The sequence below is a fragment of the Crassostrea angulata genome, chromosome 5 (genome assembly GCF_025612915.1).
Source record: "Crassostrea angulata isolate pt1a10 chromosome 5, ASM2561291v2, whole genome shotgun sequence".
Taxonomy (NCBI): Eukaryota; Metazoa; Mollusca; class Bivalvia; order Ostreida; family Ostreidae; genus Magallana; species Magallana angulata.
Window position 1 is genome coordinate 43,878,582 of NC_069115.1, and position 26,734 is coordinate 43,905,315.

Genomic DNA, 26,734 nt, shown 5'->3' on the forward strand with positions numbered 1-26,734 from the left:
AGCCCATCCAAACAACAGAGAATATGTTGAGGAGGCTAGTCTTAAAACATTTATGGATAACTGCAGCGACAATGAAGATTTTCGTCTAGCTGTGAAGCGAACCAGACCTGCAAATCTTCAAGATGCTGTTACTGCGGCTATGCAAGAGGAATGTATACGCATGACGGAAAATTTAAAAATGAGAGATAGAAGAGTAGAAAGACCTGTTTATGATATTCATAATACATACGCAAGGACTGTCAACAAAAATAATCAAACAGAGCGAGGACATTATCAATCAGTCAAACGATGCTATAGGTGCAACTCTACCGGACATTTACTAAAGGACTGTAAAACTACACCTAACCAAAATAATCGTGAAGTAAGGGAGCCTTTAAACGCAAGACAGCCGAGGCAGTAGGCCATGCGTCGGCTGAGGAAAGTAAGCGGCCTTGTACTGTTAATCTACAATGTCATGATGTCAAGGAAATTGACAGTGAAATTTCACAGTCAGTAACTATGGCAACACAAACAGATATTATAGAGGACCTGAATGATCATTCTAATGCAAGAGAAAGCCGAAACGTTATACACATTCCTGGAGAAGCTGGAATGAAGCTAAAAGGGTTCATAGAAGGAGCACCATTAGAATGGAAATTAGACACAGGAGCCATCAATACGTTCATAACAGAAGATGCCTATTACAGCATTCTTCCAGAACAACGACCAGTACTTGAGTTCGCAAAGAAGAGATTTCAAGCTGCAGATGGAAACAACTTGCGTGTTATTGGAACAGCTAAAATGTTGATATCATTCAATGGGTTTAGTGTGATATTTCGTGTATTCGTTGGAGGTGTTAAAACAAATTTACTTGGATTGGATTTTATTACGAAGTTTAGATGCCAGTGGAATTTTGATAACAATTCGTGTGTCCTAAATTGTGCATCAGATATCAGTCTACAAGGATCTCATGTGTTTTCTGTAGAGGATTGTGTAATTCCGCCTCATCATGAAGCAATTATTAAAGCCAGAGGTTACTCAGGAATAGGAGGAGGAGAGGGAATATTGGTGCCCTTGCAGAATTTTGTACTTAGTCATGGATTAGCAGTTGCTCGTGTGGTTGTGAATTTGGATGCAAAAGGAAATTGCATATTTCTACGAGTATTTAATCCATTTGAGGAGGAAGTACGTGTAAAAGAGAATACGGCCGTAGCATTTATTGAACCAGTGGAGTGTGTTTCATCACCTGTCAACGTAACAGAAGACGTGTCTAGTGTGGATGTTACAAATAGGAAATTGCCAGGTTTCCTTGAGCAAGTGTTCATAGGAGGATGTGAACATTTAACTGATGAGCAGACGAAGAAATTCAAAGAATTCCTCCTGAGTCGTGTAGAGGCTTTTGCAGATCCGAGTAAACCAGCTGAGAGGGCGCGTGTTGGAGAACATGTTATTAAATTAAAACAAGAAATACCTTTTAAGGAAGCGGTACGAAGGGTTCCGATCTTTAAACGTGAAGTGTTGGATAATGAGATCACGAAACTGGAAGAACAAGGACTTATTGAGAAGTCTGAAAGCCCGTGGTCATCTCCCCTTGTTTTAGTACAGAAGAAAGATAAGAGCTGAAGACTATGTGTAGACTACCGGAAGCTGAACGCAAATACCATCAAGGATGCCTATCCAATTCCAAGAGTAGCAGATGATCTTGATTCCTTAGCAGGATCTGCGTGGTTCTCGTCGTTGGACTTAAACATGGCGTACCACCAAATTCCCATGCACAAGGCTGATAAAGAAAAAACAGCATTTGCTACCCCCCGTGGAGGATTATATCAATACACAGTGATGCCATTTGGACTGTGCAATGCACCAGCTACATTTCAACGTGTTATTGAAAAAGTTTTGAGCGGATTACAGTGGCGGATATCGGTGTTATACCTCGACGATATCATAGTTCACAGCCATGATTTTGATACCCATCTAGAAAACTTGAACTTAGTACTTGACCGATTACAGGCAGCAAATTTGAAATTAAAAGCCAAAAAGTGCAACTTTTTCCAGAGAGAAGTGAATTTCCTAGGACATGTAGTTTCTCAAGAAGGAATAAAGACCGATTTGTCAAAGATAACTCTAGTGAAGGAATGGAAAATTCCAAGTAATGTCACAGAACTTAGAAGCTTTCTAGGATTAGCAGCGTATTATCGAAGATTTATTCAAGGATTTGCTAAAATAGCAAAGAGTTTACATGCTCTCACTGGTAAAAATAACACATGGAACTGGACTACTGAATGTACGGAAGCTTTTGAACTGCTAAAGGAGAGACTTGTATCAGCCCCAATTCTTGGATATCCAGATGTAACTGGGGGCGAATTTATACTGGATACCGATGCCAGTAATGAGGCCATTGGAGCAGTGCTATCGCAAAAGCAAGATGGCAGAGAAGTTGTTATTTGCTACGGGAGCCGCGTTTTGTCTAACTCTGAGAAAAACTACTGTGTCACAAGAAAGGAAATGCTTGCAGTAGTGTACTTTATCAAACAGTTTAAACATTATTTATTAGGACGAGAATTCTTATTACGAACTGATCACGGATCATTAGTCTGGCTGCATAAGATGAAGGAACCAGAAGGTCAGATGGCAAGATGGCTAGAACAACTAGGACCATATACGTTCAAAATTGAACATCGTTCTGGAAAACAGCATGGAAATGCAGATGCCATGTCTAGAATACCGTGTGACTCGACTTGTAAACAGTGCAAATACAGACCTTTTGATAGTGATAATAAAACATTCTCTCATGTAAGAGAATTACGGAAAACTCTTGGCGATATCAAGGAAGATGAAGAAGACGTTTTGGAATTTGACAGACTGTTTAGTGTAAATGTCTCTGAATGTGCACCGATATCAAGAAATTCGAGACGCAAAGCTAACAGACCAGCCAGAGCAAAAGCTAGAAGCCAACCAACAGAACCACTAGATATTCAAAATATTAGAAAACATCAAATCGAGGATAACGGAATGCGAATTATTATCAAGTGGCAGGAAAAAGGCGAGAAACCTCCATTATCAGTGATATCGTGTGAAAATTCCGAGTGTAAATTCTGGTTTTCAAGATGGGAATTATTGTTTATGGATCGTGGAATTTTATGCATTCGTTGGATACAATCGGGAACCGGAAAGGAGGATTACAAAATATGTGTTCCACGGAAATTACGAAGTGTAATTCTATGGCAACTGCATGATTCCAATTGTGCGGGACATATGGGAGAGAAAAGAACACTTGCGAAAGTGCGAAGTTCGGTTTATTATTGGCCGAGAATGCGACAAAGTGTACATGATTATGTATTATCTTGTGATATTTGTGAAGAGAGGAAAAATCCACCAAGAACGAAAAGATCCCGTATGAAACAACATTTCAGTGGTGAACCGTTTGAGAGAATAGCCATTGATATTACTGGACCTTTCCCAAAATCGGACAAAGGATATTCATACTTATTAGTGGTTGCAGATTACTTTACAAAATTCATGGAGATTTTTCCGCTAGTGAATATAGAAGCTGAAACAGTTGCTGAAGTGATTTTTAAGGGCTGGATTAAACGGTATGGCTGTCCAAGTGAGATTCATTCCGATCAAGGGAGACAGTTTGAGAGTCACTTATTCCAAGGATTGTGCCGGATATTCCAGATCAACAAAACTCGGACAACTCCATATCATCCGCGATCCGATGGAATGGTGGAACGTTTGAACCGAACCATAAAAGAAATGCTGTCCAAATATATATCATCACATCAAACGGACTGGGATCGTTATATAGATGGTATTGTTCTGGCCTATAATACCACGCCACATGAAACTACGGGTATATCGCCGTATAGGATGTTATTTGCAAGAGAAGCAAACTTACCATTGAATTTAATGACTGAAAAGGACACTACAGACAGTGATCGTGAAATTAGTGACGCAAAGTATGTGCGCAACTTAGAAAACAACCTCAGAGAAATTCATCAATTAGCGAGAGAAGCAATGAAAAATAACTCCAACAGACAGAAACGAAACTTTGACAAAAATATACGAGAACTATCCTACGAAGTCGGAGATTTAGTGCGCCGTAGTCAACCAAAAATTGTTGAGGGAACAAAACAAAAATTGGCTAGGAAATGGACTGGACCATGGATCGTCACAAGAAGACTCTCAGATGTTTTATACCAGATAAAACACGCGAAGAATTCAAAACCCGTTATTATTCATGCTGACAACCTTAAACGATACCATGGCAGTAAAACTTTATCAGGTGTTAATTCTGATTCAGACGAACCGGACGATTCTAGTGAACCACTTCCCGACCGAACCGACCCGCCTGTCGCGACGCCCCATACGGAATCAGCGGAACTTCAAAGGACTGGAAGGGAGATGGACAAAGTATCGCAGCCTACCACCACCTTGACACGCAGGGGTCGTGCAGTCAAAATACCCAAGCGTTTCTTGTAACTTTCATTCTATAGAAAAATATTCGAAGTGATGCTATGCGAATTCTGTGGAGAAAACATTAACAGAAAGGATAATTTACAGCGACATATAGAGGAAAAACATAGTGATAAAATAGTGATCAAATGTTCATATTGTCAAAGACCCTTTTCACGGATTTTTAATCTAAAGAGACATTTCCGAACGTGTCACGAAATTTCTGATCAAATTGTAGACAATGAGGTAAAAAACTGCAAAAAGAAGAAAATGTCGAACGAACAATTTGAAAACGCCAAAAGAGCTGTTTATGTGGATTCTCTCTATGAAGATATAACGCCGGTAAATTCTCCCCAACACTCCATTGACTACATGTATGAACCAATAAGCGATGACGAGGACTGGTTGTCCATCGACTCCGAAATGGAACGAGAACTTTTAACTTCCACAAACCGGGAACATATGGACGCTATAGTAGACAGGATACTGGAGTGTGAGAGTCCAGAGCCCATAACTGACGACAATGAGGCTGAAGAAGAAGACAGTGTCGCTGAAGACGAAGAATCTGAGAACCCCATTGATCCTGCGATAATTCCGCCAACATCAAAGACTGTTACGGAAACAGTCATTCTTAAGATGACAAAAAGAACCATAACTTATAATGACGGTGTAACAGAAATAGTGCGAGAGACTGAAATTTCACATTCAGAGACGATTCCGGCAGAAGAGGTCGATGTTCTCAAGTTCGCCACCGATGTCTTAAGCGAGATTCCTGAACACTTTAAAAATCGGGACGTGAAAATTGTGACATTGAAAAATTAAGACAGACGTGGAGTCATATATTGTACGCGTAAATTGTAATTATTTTGAATTTAAAGAATGCATATACGTGAATATTGTTTACAGAAAATGTTTTTTTCATGTTTAATTGTTATTGCATTGGTAGTATTCATAATTTCATTCATTGTTTTGTTTTTATTTTACATTGCCTACCAGTATCAAATGTTTAATTTTGTTTGATTGTTTATTGTTGCCATGATTATGTGTGTCTGTTTCTTATTGAACAAGTAACATGACTATGTGTTGTTTGCACACAACTATGCATTTTGATGTTTGTTTTTGTTTTTGTTTTTTTTATGATTATATGTGCTGTGAAGGTATTGTGTATTATGTGTAGTCATGTGACGTGTGGTTCATATCATATTGCATATGTTAGTTTAGATATACATGAATAGTTATTTTTGATCGGAGTCAAAACTTAAGTGGGGGAGAGTTGTAGCAAATTTATTCTTATAGTACTAATTAATGTTCAGATTGTAAGGTGTTATCTCTTATCAAATTCTCATTTACCGTTAGTCTTATCTATCTTTATGCCAGACCCCTAATTACCTTTCAATTATAGTGATAATTAGTTAATTGCCCGAACAGTTATAATTATTTAATATTATGTATTCCCTCCCCACACTGAGGAGGTAGATTTTTCACTCCCCACACTGAGGAGGCACTGCTCACTATATAAGTAGGTGAAAGTACCAGTAACAGACAGTCACTCACAGTGTATAGACAGTGTATAGACAGTGTACAGTTAGGAGCAGAGTAGTAGAAGTGGTAGAGTAGAGTATAGTAGTAGCAGAGCAGTTTATTAGAGTAGCAGTAGATAACGAATATATTTGGATTTATACATGTGTGGATTATTTTCTTGTGTGAATTGTGTGGATTGTTCTTATGTGATGCGTAGATTTTGTGCCTAGATATGTAAATAAATTAGTAAACTCTTCAACGACTTTTCTATACTAGGACTTAATACATTCATTCGGATCAAAGTTAAATGTGTTGTAACTCGGCAATGTTCAGGCCGCCCGCTCGGCGGAGAACGTGCGCTACACTAGAAATGAAGATTCTGGTAGCCTTATCTCTCACTCTCCAAATTCAAATTATTTAAAAAAAATGTAACGGAGGCAGAAGGCAGAGAGAGAGAGAGAGAGAGAGAGAGAGAGAGAGAGAGAGAGAGAGAGAGTATATTGCAGTTATCTTTCTTTCCAGAGAGAAAGATTGTATAGACCTTAGGAAATCCCCTAGTCTAAATTTAGCACTAACCCATAATAAAGTTCCGTCCCTTTTATACATTCCTCATTTGATGCCTCTAAATCAAACAATTAACAAATAAACGATATGCATATTTCTTCGTGTTTAATACCATTATTCAAATTGTTTGTTTTAGAAAAGAAAACGCTAATTAATTTTTGCCATTACTCTGTATGAGCGTTTCCCTTTGGTAAACAACACGATAAACACCCGTTTCACTATTAATATAATATTTCCCTCCATATATACCTATATACCATGTAATACTTACATGGCAGGTCCGGAGCATCTAGGTTACCACTCTATGATACATAAATATCCCTAGTGCATGATACGACCTCCAGCCATTTTCGCATTTTTTATCGTAAATTTTGAGAAAACAAGACCAAAATTTAACTTGCAAAGCTGTTATTTTTTTCGTGAAACATAATTATAGTAAATTCCATTCTAAGCTACACAAATATGCTGCTTTTGAAATATACTTCTTCATTGAATAATTAATGAAATTATAATTTGATATTCATTATTCTCCATTTTTTTAAGGGGGGGGGGGGGGGGGAGGAGGAGTCAAAGATAAAGGAAAAGAATTCTTTTGCATAAAGAATTTGCAAAAGAACAATTAAATGAAGGATGCCATTAGGAGTCGTCTAGGTTTTTAGGGTTTTTTATGACCCATACATAAAGTTTTATAGTGCAAGAACAATTCTAACATATGATATTAAAATCAATCTAATTTTTTGAATTTAAATAAAAATACCACAACAGTTACATACCCTGTATTTCTTTTATTTCAGGTATCATTTTTAGGCACATGCCAAATTAAAATACACAATTTATTTATAGTATATATATGTTATCATTTTGAAATAAATATACATGTACCATATTTGAAAAAAGTTTTTTAAAATCATATTTTGGGTATGTTCATATTTCTGAAATATTACAAAACCAAAGAAGTGCACCCTCATATAAAAGCATCTGTACATTTATATTTACAGTAAGTACATGTATGAAAAATACAAAATCGGTTTTCTCATAGTCACAGCTATTGTCTTTTTCCATGTCCTGCAAACTTCTATAACATGAAGATGTGACATATATCCAGTGTGAAGTTAATTGTTCAAAGAACATGCATTGTTTATTTAATGCCCAGTATGACCTCGACATGTACATGTACAATATAAAAATAAATAATGGGTTTAACCTGAATTAACACTACATAATAACACTACAGATTTTTATATTTTTAATTGACTGATTGGCATTATTATCATCTGTCACAGTCATTAATACCGTAATTCCATAACAAATGCACATCTGAAATGTGCAATTGCAGGAAAATCTGTTTATTGATCTGAAATGTAATCAAATACAATGGATATTAAAATCTTATTAAATTGATACACAAATAAATGCATAAAATTAAATTCAAAATACTTGTATTTGATGATAACAAGTGTATATTAATCAATAAGATATTTGATCATGTGAGCATTGAAAAACATGACATGAATTTTGAATTCATTTTTTTTTTTTACAAAGTATGAGATCTAGGAAAAGGATAACAAACTGATGTATCTACCACGTGCATTGTACACAAATATAACTTAAGGATACATAAAAATCTCAACAATATCAGAATTGGCCTAAAATTGAGCTATTTCAATCATATATATGTACATAAATGATCAACTACAAGAAATCATCTTTAATTAAAAAAAAAAAGGAAATATTATTTCTATAAAATACATGTCCGAGATGAATTTACTTGTTATAAAGTTGTAAAAACAGGTTTTATAGATATTTGGTAATTGGCACATTCGTACTTTTTTCTTCCAGCACACCTTTGTAAATTACCAAACACAATAGCAAAAAATTGTTTATCAAAACTTATGTGTATGAAATTATTCTTTCAGTTTTTCTTTCCAAACATTACTTAAAACCTTCATAGCAATTCATGTGCCATATACAAACTTCTTTCTTAAAAAATTCCATATGCAGATTTACCGTTTTTTTATTTCATTTTGTATAAAAATCACAACAATAATCATGTCATTTTTTTCATAACTTCATTGGGAGGAATGCTAGCTACATGTAGCTAAAGCCAAACCATCCCATTCCTCAGTCTCATAACATCACAATCATTGGTACAAATACCACCTGACGAAAATAAATATCATGTCAAAAATAGGCTATCCTAAATGTCTAATGGCTCCATGGCCTAAATTTATTTGCCTAAAACTTTGCGTTGTTATAATGCTACAGCGTTGTAGCTATTGGGAGGAGCCTCAATGTCCGTTTTGCTCTGAACCAGTTGTAACTCCATTTGTGCTGGTGTTGGTCGATTTCCTTCCCCGGCTAGAGCTACAAATGGCACAGAAACTCATCAATTTCATGACCGATTTATTATGGGAGTAGTCGACTGTAAATCAACTTTTATTTGCGACAATATTATTTCGCGATTTGATCTTAACCTTAATTAATAAAAATCATTTTTCACCCCCAATAATTGCTTATTTTCTTAGTACTTGACAAGCATACAGTAATACATGGTTATAGTGAACATGATTATAATGAATTGATGCTCACAGATAAGTGATTTTCAATCCTTGTGACTTTATTGCATGTGGTATACTTGACGGATATAACGAATTTTGTTTAAATCAGAGCAAAATCACCTGTCCCTTGCACTTCGCTAATACATATATACCTAGGTGTGTTTCACTTTAGTTCTTTAAACATCATGCTATTTTTCATAATCAATTCGTTTTTTGCTGATTTGAGAAATTATTCCTAAGTATAGTGAGCCACTTTAATTTCCATTAAACAGGGAAAAGCATATCTTACCTTTAGCCTTCTCAAATGTCCGTTTTATAACACTCTGAAGAGTTGCTATGGTTTTCTCCAATGCCAGCTGCAATGTAAATACGCTATATATCACTCCAAGTCATAGACTTGCTGAAGAGCATATAATATATATATATATATATTCATATAATATAACTTCTTCATTGCACAGTACCTTTAGGTCTTTATCTTTCTCCAGCCAGGCCAACAGACACGCTGCAAATAAATCCCCCGTTCCCACAAACACTGCATTGAGCTTCTGAAACTGGACTTTGTATACTTCTTTCTCTCCATCTAAAAAAAAAAAAAAAAAAAAATACATGTTTGTTGAATTAAGCTTTAACAAGTGCCATTGATTTACTTTCAAAGGTATACTTAATTTTTAGTTTGCTTAAGGCGGGTTTTTTTCATAATCTTTTTTTAATGGTGTAGGAGGTTCTCTTATCGATGATAAGGTAGGATCTCAAGTTCTCAACTATACATGTAAACATGTAGCATATAAAGGCTTTATACGATTTTTAACTTTGCATGCATATTATTCAGTGTCAAGATATTTAAATTCAAGTACATGTATTTTTGAGTGTGTATGAAAGCGAGTGCTATGAATTCAACATCTAAAGCAAGACTAGTATATAAAGAGACATCAACAGGCCTATTGATGCACATTAACAGTCATGTTTACTTCTTAACCACTACATTCCTTTCATTATGAATGAGAATGAAAAGAAACAAGAATAGAATTCCAGGGTCCCCCACTGGTCAAGCAGTATACTAGTATCGAGTCTATCGACCAAGGCTGATTTAGGAACTTGACAAAGGTATTAGTGGTATAAACATTTGGTATAAATTTAATGAAAATCCGTCAAAATTTGTAGGCATGAGCGCGCTTACAAGGTCAATTTTTGGAAAAAAACGGAGTCATTATTGTGGTCAAAGTCCCATAACTCCAACAAAAAGTATCGACCAATGCTGATTTTCGAACTTGACAAAGGTATTAGTGGTATAAACATTTGGTATAAATTTAATGAAAATCCGTCAAAATTTGTAGGCATGAGCGCGCTTACAAGGTCAATTTTTGGAAAAAAACGGAGTCATTATTGTGGTCAAAGTCCCATAACTCCAACAAAAAGTATCGACCAATGCTGATTTTCGAACTTGACAAAGGTATTAGTGGTATAAACATTTGGTATAAATTTAATGAAAATCCGTCAAAATTTGTAGGCATGAGCGCGCTTACAAGGTCAATTTTTGGAAAAAAACGGAGTCATTATTGTGGTCAATGTCCCATAACTCCAACAAAAAGTATCGACCAATGCTGATTTTCGAACTTGACAAAGGTATTAGTGGTATAAACATTTGGTATAAATTTAATAAAAATCTGTCAAAATTTGTAAGCATGAGAGCGCTTACAAGGTCAATTTTTGGATAAAACATAGTCATGATTGTGGTCAAAGTCCCATAACGCCAACAAAAAGTATCGACTAACGCTGATTTTCGAACTTGACCAAGGTAATAGTGGTATAAACATTTGGTATAAATTTAATGAAAATCCGTCAAAATTTGTAGGCATGAGAGCGCTTACAAAAAAGTGTGACGGACGGACACACGGACGCACGGACACACGGACCCACAGACGCACGGACCCACGGACGGACGCCCGGCATTTCTATGTCCCCGCTCCGTGTTGCGGCGGGGGACAAAAAAAAACTAAGTCGACAGAAGAGTAAACAATCTATCCTTTGTACTCACTTGCCACAGTGCTGGCCAGGCTGGTAATGGAGCCATCAGAAGAAAACTCACTGCTGCTAATAACCACGGTTTTTGGTCCCTTGCTGTGTAAAATCTTCATAGCCTCAATCGCATCCTCCTCGGAAGTTATTTTTATCCCTGTAAGTTTTCTGTGGGAGAAACAGTGTTCATAAAATATACAACTAAAGCTATTTGGTTATAAAAAAAACTCTAGAAAGAAAGTAATACTTTATAAATATAGCTTCATCAATCTTGTGGAATTGGTTTGTACCTGTCCATACATGTTAACCTCCAGTGATAAAAATTAGTTAGATTTTGAACTCAAAAGCGGTAGCATTGCGCGCTGCGCACGGCGGTTTCAATTTTCATGTGAAGCTAATGGCTACAATAAGGAATATGAAAAAATGCAATAAATGAAACAATAACACTATTATCACAAGCAAAGAAAGATTAATTTGTGTTCATTGGTGTAGGATTTTGTAGCTAGCTTTACTTTTCTTAGAGTGGTCTTTTCTGGAATTGATTCAAAACAACTTTTGTTATTATTCAACTTGGTGGCCAAAATTGAAGAAATAGTGTCATTTGATAGTTCAGATCTGAAACTTGTCTGTATTTTTTTCAAATGCTTGTATGAGTCCCTGTGTTTCTCCGTGTCTCTGTGTTTTTCAATGTCGTTCCCCCCCCCCCCCCCCCCACAATGGCTTATTGAGAAATCGGTATGACAAAACGTACAAAACGCATACTGTTCCCCTTTTTTTGATCTATGAAGAAAATCAAATACTTTCAGCCAATCAGCGTTAAACTTTGATAATATCTTTTCCTTTTTCGAGGCGGTGATGTCGATGACATTTTTGTAACTAATGTAATCAATGAGAAGTGTTCACAACTCATTGTCAAACACATGCTTGAAACCCACATTATTATCGCTATGTAAAAAACGTCTGAATGTTCCCAACTCAAGTCACGCAATATCTAAAGAACTAACGAGATTTTATAGCTAGAATGGCTTTCAAGCGAGGCAAAATTGAATTTTTGTAAAATCAGTAGATTTTCAATTAAAAGCGGTAGGCGGGAAATTGGGTAAAAAAGCGTTAGACTTCCGCGAAAATCGGTAGAGTTAACATGTATGCCTGTCTATCGCTAATAAACAAAAACCCTCATAAGTTGTTAATCAATAAACATTTTCCTTATCCAAAATTTATTTTCTATTACGTGTACAAATTATTCAAACATGCTCTACTTTATAAAAATCCATTTATACACCCAAAGAAGTGTACTACATGTATTGGTATGTAGGGAATGTGCTTGCTGCAGGTCTGTAGCCCCAGGTCTGAAAAAATTCGGATGGATGACCTGGGAGCTACAGTGCCTCCCATTGTAAAAATTTTTGTGCGCCGCAAATTGCAGATTTTTACTACAGGAGCCACTGAAGCTCCCAGGTCATCCATCCAAATTTTTTCACACCGGGAGCTACAACCTGCAGCTAGGAATGTGAAAATTACAGTTGAATACTTACTCCACTTCAAATTGGTTTGGTGTGACTATATCAGCTATAGGTAATATTTTATCTATGTACACAGGTAACAACTCAGCTGGAACATACTGCAAAAAAAATCACAAGACTGCATCACATAAATGAAGCATGGAAGATCCTTAATTCATCACAAAAGACAACTCCACAGTAAACTTGGTTAGAGTTGTTCACCTAAAATACATTTGGAAGATAACTTTCTTATCAAAAAACAGTGTTTTAAATGCCAGTTTGACAATTATCACTTCACACTAAAATTAATCTACAGGTTAGTCTAGGTTTTATGGTGGCATATTTCTGCCCCCTACATGCAAGGTAAATTATGTCAACAAGCAAGAAAATTAAGTCTTCATGCAAGAAAATTATGTCAACATGCAAGTTACAAATCTTTTGAGAGAGCCTGGTTTTCATATGGGCAAAATCACTTACCAGCGCCCGTTTCTGACATCATAGATGCAAAATGCAACATAATTATGACACCGTGCCAACAACAGACAAACAAGGTAACTATTCCTATAATATGGTATTAATCCCACTTAGAGCATAACCCACTTTTTCATCCAATCAGCAGTCGCTAAATATTCTATTAAGTAATGTTTATAATCATTAAGAATTTTTCTACGTTCAAAGTAACAACACATTTTCAATTGAAAATTAAGATTGTCGTAAACAGAAGAGAGATAATATTTGATTGGCACAGAACTTTTAATTAGCCAATAAAAAAGTGGGTTATGTTCTACAGTGTAAGTAAGTTAGATCACATTAATTAAATTAATTAATTAAAATTTATGTTATTAAGACGGGGCTCAGTCATTTCAGTCCCTCTGTTCCCTTCTAAATCATGTAAATTTTACTTAATATGATCTAACTATTACTTAACAAGCGACTTGTATGTAGAATTGTAGTGAACAATTCTTTTCTCACCATTTCCCCGTTATCTCCCATGACTGGATCACAGACTGAAATTGAAGAGGAAATAAAAATCAAGGACAATAACATTTTATATATTCATCAATCGGCTTGCAAAATGACACATAAATGTAGATAAAAATGATATCAACTTATTGAACAAAATATATTTTTTCAATAACAAAAGAAAATTATATACCATATACTAGCGATGGGTTCTTTTTCTTTAAATCTACCACTATTTCAGCAACTTTCTCCAGGAATGACTGAGATCCAATGTACCCTTCAAACAAAGCATTAGTTTTTAGGAAACAATCTTAATATAAAAATAATAGCTTACAATACATGTTCAGCTTTTATTTCAATTTACACTAACTAGAAAAGTTTTATGGAAACCAAATTATGCATTTACTATATCATATGGAACCCATGGTTGGTCTCGCTTCTCTTACCTCCCGAAGAAGTGAGACTGCCTTGGCTTTCTGATGATATTATTAACCCTTGATTTACCTTTAGAACTTGTATTACATTTATAAACTGACTATACCTGTAAGTATATGAGAGAAGGAACTAATGCCATTCTCTTGTAGACCATCATACAAGCAAGCTAAATCATCACTGTTGAGTACCTGTCCTTTAAAACATTTGTACCCTGAAAATTTCAGAAAAAATTACAATATATTTTTAATATACCCAGTATACAAATAAGTTTAGAATAAGTACTAAGGAAAATTTAAGCCACCTTGTATAAATACACAACAAGAGGCCCATGGGCCACATCGCTCACCTGAGGAACAATAGGTATGATAAAGTCAGCTTAATGGAGTCATAATACAATCTGGACAATGAACATTAATACATGTAGATCCTGTATAAATAAAATCCATTTTCCCCCCTTGGAACTCAGATAGCCCTGATTGCTGAAAATATTTACAAGAGCAGACTTTAATCACCGCTCCTGTACATATATAGGGACTCAACGTTATGCAGGCAGGGATGACCGCACACCTACGCAACTCAACAGGTACCAACGTTAATGCAAGCAGAGATAACGCAAGCAGGGATGACCTCATACTTGCGCGAACAGCTCAACCTAACGCAGGGAGTGCCGCACACTTGCGCTAGAAAGGCCAGAACACCAGCAGGGATGACCATACACTAGTGCTCCGCCGCAACCACCACCAATACAAGCAGGTATGACCGCACACTTGTATTAATGCGATACAGGGCAGAAATGACCGCACATTCTGTATCGTTGGTTAGAAAAACACGAAGATTAGAAAGAGCAGGGATGTCAACACCCTCAATCTCTCGGCACCTGTTCAAGTTTAACCCCAATCAGTCGCTCGTCACAATGCAATAGACACTGTCCCTATACATGTGCCGGCCTAAAATAATTCATAGTATCTAAAAATTGGAAATTAAAAATAGACAAACTAATCCAGCCTAACCAAAATCTACTTATGCAGAACAACTTATATACATTGAATATTTATTATTGTATAAAAATAATCATCACAATAATTGGTTAACAGTGGATGCATTAATTAGAATAATCAAGAATCAATAAATCAAGGGCAATAACCCAAAACAGTAATACAAAAAGATTCTAATGAAAAAATAGCTGCCTGCTTCAATTTTATAGTCATATCACATGTTGAGTATTGCAGTTCTCAAAAAGATCCTTTACAATTGTTTATATATGGGATATTTAGCTACATCAAACTCTGAACCTTCTTGTGAGGCCGAAGAATTGTCCTGGAGCCAAAGTCTTAACAATTATAAAGAATCATCTTGCTGATTAGTTTCTGAGAAGAAGATTTTTAAAGATTTACTCTTTATTCCTATGTAAAACTTTAACACCCCCCCCCTATGTGGCCTCACCCTACCCCCAGGGGTCATGATTTTCACAACTTTGAATCTACACTACCTGAGGATGCTTCCACACAAGTTTAAGCTTTACTGGCTGATTAGTTTCTGAGAAGAAGATTTTTAAAGATTTACTCTATATATTCCTATGTAAAACTTCAACCCCCCATTGTGGCCCCAACCTAACCCCAGGGGTCATGATTTTCACAACTTTGAATCTACACTACCTGAGGATGCTTCCACACAAGTTTCAGCTTTCCTGGCTGATTAGTTTCTGCGAAGAAGATTTTTAAAGATTTACTCTATATATTCCTATGTAAAACTTCAACCCCCCATTGTGGCCCCAACCTAACCCCAGGGGTCATGATTTTCACAACTTTGAATCTACACTACCTGAGGATGCTTCCACACAAGTTTCAGCTTTCCTGGCTGATTAGTTTCTGAGAAGAAGATTTTTAAAGATTTATTCTATATATTCCTATGTAAAACTTCAAACCCCCATTGTGGCCCCACCCTACCCCCGGGGGTCATGATTTTCACAACTTTGAATCTACACTACCTAAGGATGCTTGCACACAAGTTTCAGCTTTCCTGGCTGTTTAGTTTCTGAGAAGAAGATTTTTAAAGATTTACTCTATATATTCCTATGTAAAACTTCGACCCCCCATTGTGGCCCCACCCTAACCCCAGGGGTCATGATTTTCACAACTTTGAATCTACATTACCTGAGGATGCTTCCACACAAGTTTCAGCTTTCCTGGCTGTTTTGTTTCTGAGAAGAAGATTTTTAAAGATTTATTCTATATATTCCTATGTAAAAATTCGACCCCCCATTGTGGCCCCATCCTACCCCCAGGGGTCATGATTTTCACAACTTTGAATCTACACTACCCGGGGATGCTTCCACACAAGTTTCAGCTTTCCTGGCTTTTTAGTTTCTGAGAAGAAGATTTTTAAAGATTTACTCTATATATTCCTATGTAAAACTTCGACCCCCCATTGTGGCCCCACCCTACCCCCGGGGGTCATGAATTTCACAACTTTGAATCTACACTACCTGAAGATGCTTCCACACAAGTTTCAGCTGTCCTGGCTTTCTGGTTCTTGAGAAGAAGATTTTTGAAAATTTCTCGAAATTTTTCATTAATTTCTAATTATCTCCCCTTGAAAACGGGTGTGACCCTTAATTTTCACAACTTTGAATCCCCTTTGCCTAAGGATGATTTGTGCCAAGTTTGGTTGAAATTGGCTTAGTAGTTCTTGAGAAGATGTTGAAAATGTGAAAAGTTTACGGACAGACGGACGGACAGACGGACGGACAGACGGACGGACAGACGGACAGACGGACGACAGACAAAATGTGATCAGAATAGCTCACTTGAGCTTTCAGCTCAGGTGAGCTAAAAAGCATAGCTTCATCAATTTTTTTTTCTTTGCAAAATTGGATCCAGTCATTATTATTCTGTGGGGTCTTTGCTGTTTTCAATGAAGAATTATGAAGTACATTTGTAGGATAACATTTAGTAGTTTTGTTTGGAGTCAAAATTTTCATGACAAATGTATGCCTCATCTACAATTTTTTCCTATGCTTGACTCCAGTTGAGTCAATAATGAGTATATACAAAAGATTTCCAATTGAACATGAGGAATTAATATCCCCTAAAATTTGTGAGAAGCACATCTCACAGATTTTAAATTCTTGCTTTTATCTATAGGACAAATGTAAATTATCTGAAATTTTATATTCTTGTGATTTGTTGCAAAAAGATTAAATTGCGGAATTAAGAACTCAATTCAAATTTCTTATCTTATTAAATTCACAGTAGAGTCCAGTAAGTTGTGCTGGCAAATAGTAACACCCAGCTTACCTGTGTGGTTGGAAAACTGCACTGAGTTTATAGTGCTCACATCAAATCCCAATACCTACAACAATATACAATTTCAATAAATCTATATAGGTACATTTCACCCAGCAATGCAAATATCTTTATATCTAGTCGCTATTTAAAAAATTTATCTGATAGTTAATGTCAGATTTCAACAAAACGATGACATTTACTATGATTTAAGAATGCATGTGAATGATTTAGTGAATTAACCAAGGCCTCCTTTTGATATCAGGTATTATAAACTAAAACAAAGGCTCTTATTTCAAACAATAGGTTTTTACCTGTGTTTTATCAGCGCCTTAATTAACAATAAAACCAGAATATAGATATTTTGTTGTGTGTTAGGTCTAATAACTAATAACTATCACCATTTTTTTTTTCGTTTGATAAAATAAAGATAATGATATATTCAAAAATTTTAATTTCCGCACACTGATAAAAAAAATAATAATTAGATGATTTGACTTTCACATTTTGTCCATTTACCTTAAATATAAAACCAAATGAATTAGGAAAAATTGCTAGTCCCAAGCCAATTGGAAGCTGATTAAATGTATAATTATATGATGAAGGGGAAAACTACATGGACAGTCATATGGGTTACTCCGTGTCTCTTTTTACAATTCAGTTGCAAATTATGTAAAACACATGTTTATAATTGATTGTTTGGTATCAACAGAAAGAATATTATGAAAGAAAACAGATCTTTGTCACAAAATATTTCAATCTTTGAAGTAGCGACCTTGACAGTAGTTCTTATGACATCAACGCTTTAGTATATGGCGGGTCACTTTCTAGTTTTTCAAATCAGAGGTTGAATACCAAAAAAATCTGACGAAAATAATATTTTACTATTGATGCGATATACCTCAAACTGAAAATGCATGAATTAGGTCTACATTTAATAGGTTTTGTGAAATAATCTTTACCGTTTTTGAAGCATATAAAACTGCCGATTTATCATCATACAGTTTGTCTATTCTCTTTGATTATTTAAGCCACAACATAAATGAAATATATTTAGCAGCCTTTTCACTAGACACATTTCCTCCATTTATTTCAGCAAAAGCAATGATTAAATATGAACATATGATATTTTCTCTTCAAACTTTTAGCATGTACATGAACTTCCTATAGGCAGTAAGTTAAACAAAGGCACTACATATTCAACATTTTTGCAATTATCTTTCGTATCTACAAAAAAAATAATGAAATTGTTCATGACCAATATGACCTTTGAAATCAAATTCATGAATATGGATGTCAATTATTATGTAAATGTGCTTTTATGCAAGTTATATATTGTAACATAAAATAAATATAAATACATGTATCAATTGCGAGTAGATATGTTTTATTTATTTTATTGTCAATTGCCCTCGCAGGAATTGTGATGTAGACTATAGCAATTATAAGCAATTATCTCACCTGGTCAAATTCCCGTTTCGCACACATTTTTTCGATACCTAATTTTCAAATGTGTGCAAAACGGGAACAAACCCTAATTTGCACCTTCTATTTGAAACAACCGTCTTTGGGTAAGCCCCAGGGGCACTGCTGTTTCTATCAATGCTAAACAGGTAAAAATAAATTATCAAAATTAAAATGTCTTAAAACTTCTTTTTCTTCAGAAGATTTATCATAAGTATCCTCTATCTCATTTGTTTTCACAAAAATGCAATGGAACTCATGCGCTTAAACTTTGCCCCCAATACTCCCACAATTTATTTACCTAAAATCCAACAGAGGACATTCGACTTTACACACTATTTACCTGCAGAGGGAACGCTGCACTTTTGTTCCCGACATATCCAAAAACAACGGTACTTTGAATTGAAAGCACGTTTCTTTCTTGTCCTGATGCCATTGTCATTCAAACTCAGATATCAAGCCGGAACAAACCGCACTTTACTGTATACAGAACATGTGTAACATGTTTTGTTATTGGAGTGGGTCATAGAGGTTAAAGGTTAACGAGCTATAGTAATCCGTACGTTTAATGTTTCATTAAAATTTCCATCATTCTTTTGCCTATAAATGAAAAAAATATATAATTTGATATTGATTTTTCAATCTTTCGGGATAAGAACTTATTCAAAGTACTTTGGTAAAAAGTGATGAAAAGGACTTTTAATCCACTTCTAAGCATATGATAAGACGTTTCCTCACCGAGTAAGCTAAAACCTATCACTCCGGAAGTTGAAAAATAAGTAGGCGTGTTTCTTTGGAAGAGTTGTCTTTCATTCCTCTGAGCTGAAGGTACCACTGTAACTATGCAGCTTTTGATGATATTTAATTATTTTTTTCCAATGCATAGTTCATGCATTGATATTTTATGTTTTATTATTTTATAATATAGTGTTTTTGTTGACTGTCATTGATCAATCAAAATTTAAGTCAATATTGTTCTAAGCATGATTGCTGCATTGCATGCAAAATACTAGCCATTTACCAGTACGTTCTAAATATTTGGCAAATATGCATACAGTTGTTCACAGTTGAATTATTTACTTTTGTCATTATTGAAATTGAATTTTTATGGCATGTACAAATTTACATGTTTAGCTGTATTTTACTATAAAATATATTTATTTTAATTTCAAATCAAATGTACATCAGTGAGCTAGATATTCTTTACAGGTAAGTGCATTGTATATGCAGTGTATATGCATTGTGTCTAGCTGCTAGTCTGTAGTTTCTGGTCTGAAAAAATTGGATGGACGACTTTGGACCCAGGTTGTCCATCAATTTTTTCAGACCGGTAGCAACTTACCGGCAGCTCACTAGTTTTGTGGAAAGATTTATTTAAATATTTCAGGTTTTTTTTATTGCAATTAAATTTTCTCTGTTTTTACTTATGGAAGCAGAAAATCACACATTTATTATTGATGTATTTGATATGCATGTAATAACATGTATTGTATATCTCCTTTTGATTAAGATATGGGAAGATTAGACGGGAAAATAGCTGTGCTCACAGCAGCAGGGCAGGGAATAGGTAGAGCCACAGCTTTGGTAGGTGCATATAATTCCCGATTCTTGTAAATATAGTTCATAAGACCAGCATTAATCAGATTTCTTAAAAATATATGTATTTTGTTTCCAATAATCTGATCTAAAATTTGTAAATATGATTGTATAAAACATTGTTTAATAAAAAAAAAAATTGGGGGGGGGGTGAATTATATCAAAACAAAACACAAAACATTTTTGGTTCATCATTGCATTTCCAAAAAATAAAATTGAAACACAGTAGAACTGTAAAAGCAATTTCTAGTGAAATACTAAAGTTGCATTTAAATAAAAATGCCTAATGTAGAATTTAAAAAAAAGATATGAAATGTATTGGGATACTACTAAAATATTTTCATTAAGCAAGTTAAAGGTGATATGGGACACCTGTCTATATTAATGTTAAGAAAGGAATGCAAAAATCAAAATACTTTCACTGTTTTAGAATTTTTAAAGAACAATATTTGATATGTGTAAAAATGGTCCTCATAATTCGCCTTTTTTTAAAGTGTTTCTGGTACAATAAAATGTTATGTCATTTTTTAGAAGAGTTGAAGTAAAATATATTTTTCACCTATTTATTTGATTTATTTGCGCTCACTGGCAGTTTATGACGTCAGAAGTGACGCTATTTCTATAATTCAAGCAAAATCAGTCAAAAATTGACATTTTTCTTATCTTTTTATGAATGGAAAAAATAGAGCGCATGCTTGAACAAGAAAATTTTTTTTGTCACTTGTTAGCCTTGGCTAGATACATCTCTGATCAAAATATTTTGTTTGTTCAAGCATGCGCTCTATGTTTTCTGAAAGAAAAACTGCTTGAAAACAAGCTGATTTATGCTAAAAATGGCAGGAAAAGGTTGTCTTTATGATGTCATATTTCTAAATTGTGTGCAGTTGAATCAAAATGAACATTATGTAAAATATCTCATAAATATCTGTAAAAAGAAAACAAAGAATTACAGTAAAATGATGATGTTCATTTTAGGGGGTCATTTTAGGCCCGTATCATATATAGTCCTTTCATAATATTTAACTAAAATATAAGTTTTAAAAATTTATTGAAAGGTAAAAATTATAAGAGCCCCAATGGGATTTGAACTCATGACCTACAGATTCATTTTCAACACTCAAACCAATTGCACTACGCTGGAGGATAACACGATCAGGAAATAATGGATTTATAAAACTTTACTTGATTTTATTGTTCTTACCAAGTAAATGAATAAGGCCTATAAAAAAAGTGTGTGTTTAGGGTAACACTGATGAAAAAATTAGGTTAGGTAAGTAGGGATTTTTTTTTTATTTTATCATATTTTTTTCTGCATGAATCCTAAGAATGTTTGTTTGTGCCATATTTAAAAATGGATTTTTTAATAAAAATAATATAAAATTCATAATCAGATAAAAACAGACATCTAAAAATGATAGGATCGGGGCATTTTTGTAGGTAGGTCGGGTTACCCTAAACACACATTTTTTTTTTAGGCCTAATTTGATATAAAACATGAATGTATATATAAAAAGGAAACGCAAAGCAATGTTAATTTATTCATGTTATGATTTTGTACATTTATTTATAGTCTTGCATTTGGATGATTACCTGAAAACTACATTAATTTTGTTTACTGTGTATTTCAGGCTTTTGCTAGAGAGGGCGCAAAAGTAATTGCAACCGACATTAATGCAGATTTGTTAAAGAAATTAGCAGAAGACTGTCCAGGTATCATCCTGTATTCTATTTTAATTAATACATTTCACTTCAATGTGCAGCTACATGTACAAGTATTAAGGTTGATTAAGAAAATGTGAAAACTGTGCATGTGTATACTAGTAGTGGATATTTTGATGCAGGAATTGAAACTAGAGTTCTTGATGTGACAAAAACAGAAGATGTCAAAGCTTTTGCTGCCACTGTGGAGAAGATAGACATTCTGTTTAATGTCGCTGGGTAAATAGTTTATATCGTATTGATAACAGAAATAATACAACTCTAGTTTTCAAAACTGTAAAAAATGTCCCTTGACTACCTTTAAATGTAGATTTGATTTTTAATATGAAAACTGATTTGATTGTATATAGTGTTAATTTAATCTTTTAATGCAAGACACTTGGCAGAATAGGATATTGAATCTAAGCCAAGTATACAGTGTCCATAGATAATTTACAATACCCTCTTTAACATTAGGTATGTTCATCATGGAACAATACTTGAGACTGATGAAAAAGCCTGGGACTTCTCCTTTGATTTGAATGTCAAAAGCATGTGGAGAATGTGTACCCAGTTTCTTCCAAAGGTTTTGATTTAGTGCTTTTCATATTGCTATGTTTTTATAATTGTTTATTGAAAGCAGGAGTTGTCTTCCTTAATTGTTTATATTTTGCATGTGTAGTAATTGTTCATTACCAAATACATGTACAGATGAAGCAGCAGAAGTCTGGAGCCATTCTCAACATGTCATCTGTGGCCTCTAGTATACATGGTAAGTAACTAATGCTTGTCTAAATCAGTCAAGTGCCCTCATTCATCTAAATTTTACCCTCTCTCTCTCTCTCTCTCACATATTTCTCTGATCTTTTTTGCTTTTTTCCATAACAACAAAATACATTTAAAATAACACAGTTTAAGCACCTAGACATGTTTAAAAAAATTTCCAGTACCGGTAGTCAAATATGACAAATTTTTTCGGTAAAATGTATGAATTCCCGTTACAGGTGCCCCTAATCGGTGTGTGTATGGGTCCACTAAAGCTGCTGTGATTGGTCTGAGTAGAGGTATAGCTGCCGACTTTGTGGGGGACAACATCAGGTGTAATTCTATTTGTCCAGGTATGAGCAACAACATTAAATTGTTACTTAGCTTTTTTTCTCGAAAGGTTGGAAGAAAAATTATATTTTGAGAATTTTACTATCAATAGAGTTTTGTGGTATACTGAATTAAAACTAACCATGATTTTATGAAGATATATTAACTCAAATAAAACATCGTATAAAAGGTATGAAATTGATATTATTGTTTATATGTATATAGGTACAATTGACACTCCTTCCCTACAAGGTCGCATAGAAGCACAGGCAGATCCCCAAAAGGTTGGTGCCTAAGATACCATGTCTGCATCTATGGCTTCATTTACTGTGAAAACAATTAAAAACCTGATTTAATTAAAGTGTTATCATAACTACATGTAAATTTACAATTTCAAGGGGTCTAGTTTTCTAATTTTTTTTTTTATTTTTTTTTTAGAAGTAATTCAGTGGTTTTGTGGATTTTTTATTTCTTAAGGCAAGAAAGGACTTTGAAGCAAGACAGAAAACGGGCCGGTTTGGGACCCCAGAGGAAGTGGCTAACCTGGTGGTATATCTAGCATCGGATGAGGTACTGTAATCAGTTATTACTTGTGTAACAGGGGTCTTTTGATTGAAGTAAATAAGGGTTTATTTGTGATTTAACAATAACTCACCCTGTAAATATACATAGATATAATTCAATTTCATGTGATCAATTCACATTATATTTATAACTAATGTCACAGGTCATAAAATATACATGATATTTAAATGGTATAAATATGACAGAGTTATTCCCCTTGTCACAGCATTTTAAAATTTATGTATAAACCACTTAATCTTTACATGATAACATATAAATCTACACACATTCAGATTTATCATCATGATCATTATTTAACATTTAAATATTCAATTTTATATTCTTGTAAAAAGTATAAAATTTATAAAGCTTATATTTATGACAAAGAATTAGTAACTGTTTATGGAACAGAGCCTAGCTTTCATAGCAATCAGTCTTAATTAACTTAATCTTTGACTGTTATAAAAAATAAATTCACTTTTATATCTTTTACACTCAATACATTGAATTTTGTTTGATAACTCAGAATAAATAATTAGATGATTAATTTACAACTTGTTAATTCAAAAAGAAACTTTAGTACCTTATACATGTACATAATGCTCCTTGTTCAATCTATCAGAAATATTTATATGTTGAAAGCTAGATCAAAAAATTTTATGTCAGCCTATAATGGCAGTAGCTGAATAAATGTCTTTGTCTTAGGTCAAAGTTTGGAAGGTAAAAGTTTTAACCAATGAAATATAAGGTGTTTAATAAAGCTTAAAAAGGTTCGTTCCTCTGTTTTTGGGTAGTCATTTTGGGTCACTTCTATTCTAGAAATTATGTATCATATATTGATTCTACCCATAAATTCAAATTTTATAATGCCAATTAAACTATCTTAAATAAATAGTAATGGACAAATTACGTATTTACAGAGTTTAGTATGGGACTATATTTTGTGGCGGAAGGTTTTTAAGAAGAAAATAAACATTTTTCATAACTCAGTTGTTTTTGAGTACCGTCACTTTAGCTTCTTTATTTTCAGTGCAAAAAATATCCAGATAGTTTGTGCAGTAGGATATCATTTTGTTACGAAAAACATAATTTTACAATTTTTCATTATTTCTATCGACACATATTGCCAAATTTGACTTACATTTAATTAAAGTCAAGGAAAAATGAATCCCAATTTTTGCCTAAAAATCAGCTTTTTTCATGCCATATCTCAAATTTTACATAATAGACCAATACTTTTTGTTTTAATTATTGTCTGAAATTTTAAGATTTTCATAACAAGTTTATCATAATTTGAGAAAAAGTTTGAGACTTTAAAATAATTTCATTACATGTTGATTTGGTAATGGATAAAAATAGCATTTTATCAGTGCAAAATTTTTTTAGATTTTTAAATCAAAGTACTGAAGTACTGACGGGAGTTGATTTTATCGATTATTATTTATCTTAAAATCAACGATGTTATTTTGCTTGGCAAGTAGTTTATAATCTCTATTTGAATTACACACATTTTTATAACATGGAATCTTGGACTTTTCCGACAAGAATTTCGAGAAAACCTCTTATGAATCATGTTGTGTAATAATTAAAAATAGAATCGTTTCATCAAACCATGTATTGGTATTCTAAATATTTCAAAAAAGTGTATGGATCCAACCAATAATGAACTCTAGTCTCGTTCAACCAGTTGCTCTGCTGTCTCCGTTAATCTCCGACAAGTAAGAGATACCAGGTCACGCAGAAAAAAAAACCAACTCACATTACTATACATTAAAAAAAATATTGAACTGTAATTATGTAATAGGTGAATATTTTTAATTTTAAAACATCTCTTTTGTAGGCTGTGTATGTAACAGGAAAAGAGTATGTCATTGATGGTGGATGGAGTATTTAGATGACGTCGGCCAAACCCAAATATCCATGCGGATAAAGCAGAAATCCTCAATACTTGTACATATACCAATACATGTAGAACTTATCTCTAAAATCTTAGGGTTAAGAATGATTATTTTGCACTGTGATTGATGTAATGAACAAAATTTGAAGTGTGTTAGATTGATGTAATACATGTTCTATGATCAACAATTTACCTCAATATTAACATTATGGTTGTATATGTAATCAGGAACAGTATTATTACAAAAATGGTTGTTTTCCTTTGCATTAATATTACATTTCATATTCAAGGAAGTCTTCAGTGGCAAACATATTTATATTTTTGCCTTCAACATTATTATATTATGCAGTTTATTTTCAATGAACAAATTGTTTTTTTAATTATTAGAATTATACACTTATATAGTTTTATCTATTTACAGTACTTGTATGTAGATTATTTTTACAAATGATGCACTTTGGGTAAAATTATCAATAAATCAATATTTTTGGATTGATTCATGTTCTTAATCTATTTTTTTTTTTGTTCAAAACATTGAAATGTGGATATTAGGAAAATACATTATTACTATCGCTAACTAGTTAGCTTTGTTGAAGGGTGTAGACCCAAAAACTTGTGTGAACACAATATAACTGATCATAGTAATGTCCTATATTGATCATTGATTATTTGAGTTATTGGGTTTGACAATCGCCTGAGGCAGAAATCATAGATCATGTATTGAAACAATGGCGCCTGTATTTTACGAGGACAGGGGAATGTTTAGGTGGAGCTGGTTTAGATCTGCCAGTGACCTTCCTGACATAAGCTGACCCACCATATACAGGTACATTGTTGTACTTAAGGACTGTAGGTTACTTGTAGAAGTACGTAATACTTTGTACTTTTCCCAACATGCACCATAAATAAACCACGCGTGTATACAAAGTCAGCAGTTGATAAAAACTCTGCAACATGTAAAAAGTATTAAGTGAGTCAATGATTACAAAATGATATTTCGGGTTTTATTGTAAAAAGATATATATATATTTTTTCCATACTTCATTGTTCTCTCTCTCTCTCCTCTCTCTCTCTCTTTCTCTCTCTCTCTCTCTCTCATAGCATACCTCTCTTGCTCATACATACATTAACATATGCTAA

At 34.0% G+C, this 26,734-nt stretch overlaps 4 protein-coding genes across 5 annotated transcripts; 3 read left to right on the forward strand and 1 right to left on the reverse strand.

Annotated features, from left to right (window-relative positions):
- Positions 1–498: 498 nt before the first annotated feature.
- Positions 499–1,602, forward strand: LOC128185446 (uncharacterized). Its single transcript, XM_052855038.1, has one exon. The coding sequence runs from the start codon at positions 499–501 to the stop codon at positions 1,600–1,602; it is 1,104 nt and encodes a 367-aa protein (XP_052710998.1).
- Positions 1,603–1,728: 126 nt separating this feature from the next.
- LOC128185447 (uncharacterized) lies at positions 1,729–4,461 on the forward strand. The gene has a single exon (XM_052855039.1). The coding sequence runs from the start codon at positions 1,729–1,731 to the stop codon at positions 4,459–4,461; it is 2,733 nt and encodes a 910-aa protein (XP_052710999.1).
- Positions 4,462–7,289: 2,828 nt separating this feature from the next.
- On the reverse strand, positions 7,290–19,283 carry LOC128183210 (pyridoxal kinase-like). Of its 2 annotated transcripts, XM_052852134.1 has the most exons (11): positions 19,088–19,232; positions 18,742–18,885; positions 17,293–17,347; positions 14,103–14,207; positions 13,755–13,838; positions 13,571–13,605; positions 12,632–12,717; positions 11,116–11,264; positions 9,542–9,660; positions 9,367–9,433; positions 7,290–8,883 (listed from the first exon to the last, which is right to left on the reverse strand). In XM_052852134.1, the coding sequence occupies exons 2-11, from the start codon at positions 18,766–18,768 to the stop codon at positions 8,771–8,773; spliced, it is 840 nt and encodes a 279-aa protein (XP_052708094.1). In that variant the 5' UTR covers positions 18,769–18,885; positions 19,088–19,232; the 3' UTR covers positions 7,290–8,770. The 2 variants fall into 2 exon arrangements, with proteins under 2 accessions (XP_052708094.1, XP_052708093.1); XM_052852133.1 differs by lacking the exon at positions 18,742–18,885 and having other exon boundaries at positions 19,088–19,283.
- Positions 19,284–19,511: 228 nt separating this feature from the next.
- LOC128183213 (dehydrogenase/reductase SDR family member 6-like) lies at positions 19,512–26,086 on the forward strand. Its single transcript, XM_052852136.1, has 10 exons — positions 19,512–19,572; positions 20,255–20,328; positions 21,969–22,050; positions 22,182–22,278; positions 22,516–22,624; positions 22,750–22,810; positions 23,043–23,156; positions 23,359–23,417; positions 23,611–23,703; positions 25,538–26,086. The coding sequence occupies exons 2-10, from the start codon at positions 20,257–20,259 to the stop codon at positions 25,589–25,591; spliced, it is 741 nt and encodes a 246-aa protein (XP_052708096.1). The 5' UTR covers positions 19,512–19,572; positions 20,255–20,256; the 3' UTR covers positions 25,592–26,086.
- The last annotated feature ends 648 nt before the right edge of the window (positions 26,087–26,734 follow it).

Excerpts from the sequence above, each read along its gene's own strand:
- LOC128185446 (XM_052855038.1), top strand. The coding sequence starts at position 499 with ATGGCAACACAAACAGATATTATAGAGGACCTGAATGATCATTCTAAT.
- LOC128185447 (XM_052855039.1), top strand. The coding sequence starts at position 1,729 with ATGGCGTACCACCAAATTCCCATGCACAAGGCTGATAAAGAAAAAACA.
- LOC128183210 (XM_052852133.1), bottom strand. The coding sequence starts at position 19,186 with ATGACAATGGCATCAGGACAAGAAAGAAACGTGCTTTCAATTCAAAGT. Across the intron at positions 13,839-14,102 it reads CTTCTCTCATATACTTACAG|GGTACATTGGATCTCAGTCA; the intron begins GTATAGTCAGTT and ends CTTTGTTTGAAG. Across the intron at positions 8,884-9,366 it reads GACATTTGAGAAGGCTAAAG|CTCTAGCCGGGGAAGGAAAT; the intron begins GTAAGATATGCT and ends TGCCATTTGTAG.
- LOC128183213 (XM_052852136.1), top strand. The coding sequence starts at position 20,257 with ATGGGAAGATTAGACGGGAAAATAGCTGTGCTCACAGCAGCAGGGCAG. Across the intron at positions 22,625-22,749 it reads GTACCCAGTTTCTTCCAAAG|ATGAAGCAGCAGAAGTCTGG; the intron begins GTTTTGATTTAG and ends ATACATGTACAG. Across the intron at positions 22,811-23,042 it reads TGTGGCCTCTAGTATACATG|GTGCCCCTAATCGGTGTGTG; the intron begins GTAAGTAACTAA and ends TTCCCGTTACAG.